Source organism: Tripterygium wilfordii, chromosome 20, assembly GCF_013401445.1.
Source record: "Tripterygium wilfordii isolate XIE 37 chromosome 20, ASM1340144v1, whole genome shotgun sequence".
Lineage (NCBI taxonomy): Eukaryota > Viridiplantae > Streptophyta > Magnoliopsida > Celastrales > Celastraceae > Tripterygium > Tripterygium wilfordii.
The window spans coordinates 6,705,981-6,714,283 of record NC_052251.1 but is presented as its reverse complement, the minus strand read 5'-3'; the positions used below and the strand labels follow the sequence as shown (position 1 = coordinate 6,714,283).

At 40.7% G+C, this 8,303-nt stretch overlaps 1 protein-coding gene across 1 annotated transcript; it reads left to right on the top strand.

The window, feature by feature from the left end:
* The first annotated feature begins 6,026 nt into the window (after positions 1-6,026).
* On the top strand, positions 6,027-7,914 carry LOC119986744 (probable membrane-associated kinase regulator 2). The gene is made up of 2 exons (XM_038831426.1): positions 6,027-7,574; positions 7,668-7,914. The coding sequence occupies exons 1-2, from the start codon at positions 6,347-6,349 to the stop codon at positions 7,772-7,774; spliced, it is 1,335 nt and encodes a 444-aa protein (XP_038687354.1). The 5' UTR covers positions 6,027-6,346; the 3' UTR covers positions 7,775-7,914.
* The last annotated feature ends 389 nt before the right edge of the window (positions 7,915-8,303 follow it).

The following is an 8,303-nucleotide window of genomic DNA, read 5'->3' as shown; positions in this document are numbered from 1 at the left end:
CGCACAAGCTGAGGACAATCTGCCATTCGATGGCCAACCCTACGACACCAAAAATGCTCCATCCCCTGAACGGTACACTATGCTCTCAAATGTCCAAGACGTCCACATCGATGACATATCCTCTGCCCTTGCTGTGTACCTCTACCACCTCGTGGCCTCTGGTATCTTCCTCGGCCTCCACTCTGTCCCTCCTGTCTCTGACCATCAATCCTCTGTCTCTTCTGACCTCCTCTAGAAGAAGTACCTGCTACAGATGCTGTTCGGCCTCTATACGTATCCCAGTACCTCCGAGACTCCCTGAAACTCATCTCATACTGTAAGGCCGTCTCCACCATATCAGCATAAGTCTGCAACCTCAATCCCACTAAATGTGTAGCTATAGCAAGAAGCAATCCTTGTCTGAACTGCTCTGCCTTGCTCGCCCCATCTGGAGCATAGCTCCTACCAAATTTGTATAGCTCGTCAAACTTCCTCTCATACTGACTCACAATCATATCTGGAGTCTATTGACATGTCAAGAACTCACGGGCTCTATCCATACGATATGACTGCGGCACAAAATGCTGCATGAACAACTCATCAAATGATAACCACGTCAATGTCTCTCTCTTGTGATCTAATGAATCCCACCAATCATAAGCTGCCCCCCTCAAATAATATGAAGTCAGCAATGCACGTATCTCATTCGGAATCCCCAGTCTCAAACCGACGTGACATCTGTTGAATCCACTCATATGCACGTGCCACATCCGTATCACCTGTAAAAGTGGGTGGATCAGTTTTGCGTAATTGATCCAACTCTATCAACTCTTGTCTAGGTCTCTGCACACCCTGCTCGTCTCCCCGTACCCCTGAAGTCTGTCCCTCACTACGGACCTCTGATGCTCGTGCAATCTGAGTCTGCACTAGTCGAGTAACAGCCTCGATCATCTCTGACATTCTCCTCATGGATTGTTCTTACGCTACTAACAGTGGAGCAAGCTATGCTGCTATTGCAGGCTGGGTAGGTGCTGGGATCTCCTCACCTATCTCATGCACGAGTGTCGGCTCATCTCCGAGCTCCTGGCCTAAATCCTCCTCTTGCACTGGAGGATCTATCACACTCAACTTTGGAAATAAATGTGTGTCCAGCCTAGTCGACTTGGCTGTTCCGATCCCCGATAATCCCCTGACTATTGGGTCCTCAAAAGGCACGCGCCCCTACTCTCCCCCACGTCCCCTATTGCGGGAACGAATAGTCCTACGTGTGTCCATCTGTAGCACAGAAGACACAACTTTCCGTCAATACAAATACGATTCGAGGATTTACGGAATCAAAGAAAACATACCGGATCAGTAGAGGTCATGACGTGGCCTGGAGAACCATATATAATCACAACACAACAAACACACTCACATATGCATACTGACCCACTCCCTAGATCCCAAACAGAGCCAAACCTAGCTCTGATACCAAGTTGTCATGCCCCGATCCGTAGAGCTTGAAGAAAAGGTCAAAGACACAACAACCAACACACCAAACACAACCACGTGCCTCTCACGTGTTACATCCCAAACCAATATAAAATTTTCCAAAAATTTCGACAACATCTCCCCAAAAATTGGGGAAGCCAACCTGTAAACAGATCACACACAAAGAAAAACACTCTAATACCATCAACATCAACCAACCCGTAGGTCCACCGTCAAACACATACCACATCATCATCAAACACACCGTAGTCACAGGCCACCACTCCTGGCCAACAAAACAAAACCATACATCAATCCAGTCATAACCATAGTACATCAATGTACTTAAACAACTAAAGCATGCCAACATCACGCCATTCATATATATATCCACACACATGTGTCAACTAAACACAAAAGTCCAGGCCACCTCTGTCGCGCGTCCTTCTGCTGATCCTCAGCCTGTGCACTAGATCATGTCTCACCTGTAGGGAGAAAAATAGATAGGGTGAGCAGAAGGCTCAGTAGGGATGAAACACAAGAGCACAAGTAAAAAATAATAAGGTTGGAGAAGAAACAACGTTTAATCAATGCAACAAAATGCAATGCAAACTAATGCACCCGATCACCCCAACCGAACCTCCATATCCGCCTCCAATAACATCCAAGCCGGCGGATCAGATTCCCGTCCTGTGGTGATAAGTCGACGAGAATCCACCCACGCTACCTCTCTCTCTAGCATCCAACCAATACCAACATCAAATACCAGTCATTCAACATTGTAAATCACAAACCACTAGAGAGAAGGTTGGCACACATGTGGTCGCAACCACTCACTGCTGGCCCCACAGTGATATCTCAACCTGCCACGCCTGGCCTAGCGTCAAATGAACTAGCCAGCATGCTGTAATAAATACCGCTACGGGAATCCTATGGACTAGGACCATCACAAGGCTCCTATCCATTATCCACGCACGTGCCCAAATAACATCCAACACCTAATGTGAGCCCGGGTCCATCCTCGGGTCTCACTATGCATCTAATGTAAATTCTTAAAATTCATGTCATTCGTGCAACATATATATATATAAACATCCATTCATCATGATGCATGAAGAATTACACAATGTCCGATTTATGACCAAGCATTTCAAGGGTTATCTATTCATCAAATTAAATTACCAATAAATTGACAATAACGCAAAGGAACAATGGTAAGCATGCAAGGCTTGTTTCCCCTCTGGAAGGATCGAGACGGAAACCAAAACTTACCATCCAAGTAATTCGGTGGCTTGAAAGTGTTTTGAAATAAAAAGAGTAAGAAATCCCTACCTCAAAATGGACTCGAAATTCTCACCAACAAGCAACGTATACTCCACGCCAATTCACAAACCTATTTAATGAAATAAACTCCACTTAGTCACATATTCATCAACCCATTCAAATCCCACATTCCATATTCCACAATATCCTCATTTCCACTAAATTCATATTCTACCTTAATTCTCTAAGGTTAAACAATTAAAATCGTACCACAACATTATTTTTCATCCTAACACAAACTTAAATAAAGCAATTTGAGTCAAGAACCCTTACCTTGAACCTTGTTAGTTCCACCAACTCAAGAATTCCAAGCCTCCTCTTGAATTGGTTCAAGAACCACACTTGAACCTAGTAATATAGGAAGATTAGAACCTAATTTTGGGTTGTTGAACAAAGAAAGCTCTCAAAGAATCGAAATCCCCAAAACTCATTTAACCCACAAACCCTAGGTTCAAAAATTACCTTAATCCTTCCTGTTTACTTAAGCAAATGAAGTGTGGATGTGACTCCACCCAAAGAGATCCCTCACCTGCAGGGGCTTGGCCGAAAACTCATCGAAATTTGTGGCTGTCGGAAGTGGTTGTGGGAGGATTGCAAAAGGGGTGAGTTGCCACTTTTTTTTTCCTTTTAATTTGCACGGTAAAGGTCTGCGCAGACCTTCACCCACTTAACTCCTTATATATATATATTATTCTTCTTTTTAATTCATTACTTTTAATTCATTTACTTATTGGACCCTAACTTTAATTGAAATATTCTTTAAGCCCTTATGACATTTTAACTTCATCCCATCATTCTTATTGTTTTCTTAACTAAGTCCCCTTTATTCATTTTATTTTTATTATTCTATATTTTATTTATTTTTATTTTGAGACTGGGTATTACAGAACCTCTACAGAAGAAACGAATTTTTGTAAAAGAAAAGTCAGAGGAGATGAAATAGGGGCAGAGAAGTGCAATAAACCAAAACGAGAGACATGGGAGACACAAAATCAAGGATCTTGACTAGCCCTAGCAACTTTCTGTGAGTTCAGTTGCTCAACGAAGGAATAAGTGGAGAAATTAATTGATACTCTTGTAGAGAACTGCAATAAATAAAGACGAAGCACCTTGAAAACACATAGGACGGATCATCGTAGCTTCACCAATTTCCACAGTGTTGAGGTACTCTGATGGAAGCAAGGAAAGACAAGTTCTAGTTAGTTTAGTTTCCTATATTATTAGTTTTACTTCCAATTAATATTTGTTTAGTATTTATATTATTATTGGTATTTGCTTTTAATTAGTCTAGCTTAAGAGTTGAGTTTCCGTTAAGGTATAAAGTAATTTTCTATATAGTCTTGGTCTTTCTAGTTTGAGTAGGTTTTGGGTTGTTTGTTTGGCTATATAAGCCAGTAGAGTTGTACATATTTTCATCAATCAAAGAAATTAAATAAAAATCGAGACTTGTTCTCAAAATCTAGAGTTTTCTCTCAACCCAATCTTGTTCTTATTTTTACTAAGATCAAGATTTTCATTATTGGCGCTTTTATTGAGAGGCTCCTTTGAATGGCTACCGACGAGGAACGACTTGATTCATTGGAGATTAACCTACAGGCTTTACGCCTGGCGATTCAAACTACTATTCGAGACATTAAACAACAATTGGCTCACTTGGAAGAGGTGATCACTGCAAACTTGAAGGGAGAAAACCCCCTCATCACTCCTATGCTAGTGATTCTCCGTTATCATCGGATTTTCAAGATGACACTTCATCGAGAAAAGATGAGATAAGCACCGATGCTACGATTGTCGATATACCCATAAAAAAAGAGGAAAACTTGAACGTGAATTGCATTAATGTGGGAATAGATGAATTATCGGTTTCAATATTTGATGATTCTCTAGATGAAGGAGATTTGTTGTGCAAGAAGAGATCAAGGAAGAAATATTAGAGGAAAAATCAAACATTATTCAACTAGCAAATCCCGAGAATATTATGATGCTTGTTAAATATGTTGATTTTGTATTCCCAACTGGTTTAGCAAGGCTAAAAGACATGCTTCTTCGTATCGATGATGCTATTCTCGACAAGGTTTTTCTTACTACTACTCTTATTTAAAATTTGAGGTCGAGTTTTCTCCAACAAGGGGAGGCTGTGCAGTGGTTAGAAAGCTGTTCAAGATGCAATTTCATCCTCGTGGACAATGATAGTCTTGGAGAGGAAGGGAATGATGAGAACCAAGGAAAGACAAATTCTAGTTAGTTTAGTTTCCTATATTATTAGTATTTACTTTCAATTAATATTTGTTTAGTATTTATATTATTATTGGTATTTGCTTTTAATTAGTCTAGCTTAGGAGTTGAGTTTCCGTTAAGGTATAAAGTATATTTCTATATAGTTTTGGTCTTCTAGTTTGAGTAGGTTTTGGGTTGTTTGGTTTGGCTATATAAGCCGGTAGAGTTGTACTTATTTTCATCAATCAAAGAAATTAAATAAAAATCGAGAGTTTTCTCTCAACACAACCTTATTCTTATTTTTGCTAAGATCAAGGTTTTCATCATACTTTGAAGAAGATATACCAAAGTTATGCCAATAAAGGTTGGAGGGTAGCTAATTCTTGTCAAAACAGATGAATGCATAAAACGACACCGTTGGACACAACGAAACAAACAAAAAACTTGGCTAGAAGACGACATTGTTTTGCCCACATAGGCAGGAAAGAAACACGCGACTACAGAATAGACGCCAACTCGCCACCACAGCACCCCAATTCCACCTGCTTTAGATATAAGTAATAGATTAGATAGATAATAGATAGATTTGATGAAAACTTTATGAAAACTTTATGGTTTTAGAGAGAGGAAGAGAGAATCAGATAAGTAGAGAGAAGAAAAAAATTAAAATAATACTACAAACTAATTATTTGAATTTTTAATGTTACATCGGCACTTTTTTTTATTTTTATTTTTAATGTCATGTGTTGAAAATTTTGTACCAAACAAGATTTGAACTTTAAACTATTAATTGTAATGTTCGAATATTGAGTGACCAAGTTGTAATGTGCTCACTCTTTTAATTGTTAAAAGTTGCATTAACCCCTCATTAATCCAATCTAAAACTATAATTGACTTGAAGAGTTCAAACTTCAAAGTCTATTAAAATAGACAACATTAATAAATTAAGTAAATTAAAATACCCAACTAATTCACTATGTAAAGAAAGGGTCAAAGGTAATCAATAATGTAACTGGTTTACTGTATTTGTACAAATGGTTGGCGTATATCCGTATAATTATTGTACCTCTTCTCCATAATAACCCTACCATATGTCAGTCTCTGAGTCTCTATACTGACTCTCAGACTGGTCTCACATGACTCACCTGCAACCAAGTATAGGCGCGTCAAGACAAAATTAAAGCGCTATAACCTTCCCTCTCCCTATTCACTCCGTCAACACCCCATTTTCAGCGCTACCCTCCACTTCACTTCACACCCACCAAAACCCTCTCTTCTTTACTTTTACCTCCCAAAGCTCCTCTCTCTCTCTCTCTCTCTCTCTCTCTCTCTCTCGATTCTGGCTCTCCCAACCATGGAAACTTTCAGCCTACTTAAATATTGGAGGGGAACTGGTGGTGATGTTTTTGGTCATGGTGGTGGCGGTGGATGTTCTAGAAGCCAGAAGCGCCCCACCTCCAGTACAACTGCCATTGTTGCTGCTGTTACTAATAATGTGGTGGAGAGTAGTACTGAGGACGATGAGGACAATGACGGGCCGTTCTTTGACCTTGAGTTCGCTGTGCCAGAGGAAGAAGTCGGGGACGATAAAAATGAAGAGGAGGATGAAATAACCGACGTTGTTTCCGACGAGGACGAAGATGGTATGGACGATGATAGGGAGTTCAAATTCACGCTTTCATCCGGTTCAAGCAACGAGCGTACTGACCCGAACCCGGAGCTTTCGCCGTCTGATGATATTTTCTTCAAGGGAAAGCTTGTGCCGATTGAGCAATCTTCACTGGAATTGGACGGCTCTGAACCATACTCGAGGCCTCAATTTCCTGTTTTGCTGTTGAAATCGGCGACTAAGTTTCGAGTCTTCATGTTAGGGCTTAAGAAATCGAAAGCTACAGCTAAAGCAGAGAAAACAGAGTCATCCTCAGATGACGGATCTGCTACTGTTCCTGCAAACGCGAAGCAGCAGCAAACCAGCGAGCGAGAAATTGTGCATGAGGAGAAGAGTATCAATGACAAGCAGAGGAAACCGTTTACTGTAAAATTCAAAGTCGAGGAGGTTCCGTTTGCGTCGCTGTTCACCAGTTCGAAAAACACTGACAAGTCACTGAAGCAAAACTCGAATCCTGAAGAAAGCGAGTCCACCACAGACGAGAGGCTGTTCTCCAAGGATGTAATGCAGAAGTATTTGAAGAAGGTGAAGCCACTTTACGTTCGCGTTTCGAGAAGGTACGGAGAGAAGCTGCGATTCTCTGGCCAGCTGAGCTTAGGCTCCGGAGCAAAGCAAGCGCCTCCGCAGTCAGTGACTCAGAATTCACCGACGGGGGAGAAAAGGCAGCCAGGGGCGGAGAGTACGGAAGTTCCGACAACTGATGGGAAGAGCGAGATCCAGAAACAGGGGAACTTGCCTGCGGGACTGAGAGTGGTGCGGAAGCATTTGTGGAAAAGTCGATCAGCTTCGTCGGCCGTGGCAGCGGCGCCATCTCCGGGTGTCTCAAACAGAAGAGACGATTCTTTGTTGCAACAGCAAGATGGGATCCAAGGCGCCATTCTTCACTGCAAGAGATCCTTCAATGCCTCTCGAGGTACTATTACTGTTAATTCTGTCTGAAATTTTCAAGATTTCACTGTAGTTTATTAACATTGGTAGTGAATCATTTTTTGTGGGTCGTCTGCAGATTCGGAGTCATCTTTGCTGTCAAGGTGTGTTAGCGATCCTTCTCACAAGAAATCGATTGAATTGTCAGATGACTACTCTGAAGAAGGGAAAAACAATCCTCTCTGAATCTTTATATTTCATAGAGAATACTACTAGAATTATTAGATAGGAAAAAGCCTAGGAAATGAAGAACCAGTTGTGGAATCCACCATGTTATGTGTATATTGTGTTCTATTTTTGATTTAGTAAGTAATATTTTGAGTGAAGCCCATCTTTCTCCGAAAGTGAAAGAATCAGATATTTGTATCTACCTGCAGCTTTCTCCGTCCAGTAATGCGACCATCATGGGTTCATGAGCAAAAGGTTTTTTTTTTATTTTTTTTTTCAAAAGTAATTCAAAGAGTATAAATATTATATTATACAGTGAAAAAATGTACTTGTTAATGGGAATCAATTTTATGGGTTTGCGTGTGAAGACTAACAAATGGTTATGGTGTCTTTAGTGGTCAGCGAAGTAGGGAAAGTAGAGACCAAAACAGTAAAAAAGTTTTTTTTTTCTTTATCTTTTTCTTAAAGGAGGAGAGAGAGAGACACGAGAGGGGAGAGGTAAAGACCAGGCACTGTTTCTTTAGTATTGAATTTATAATTACCTTGG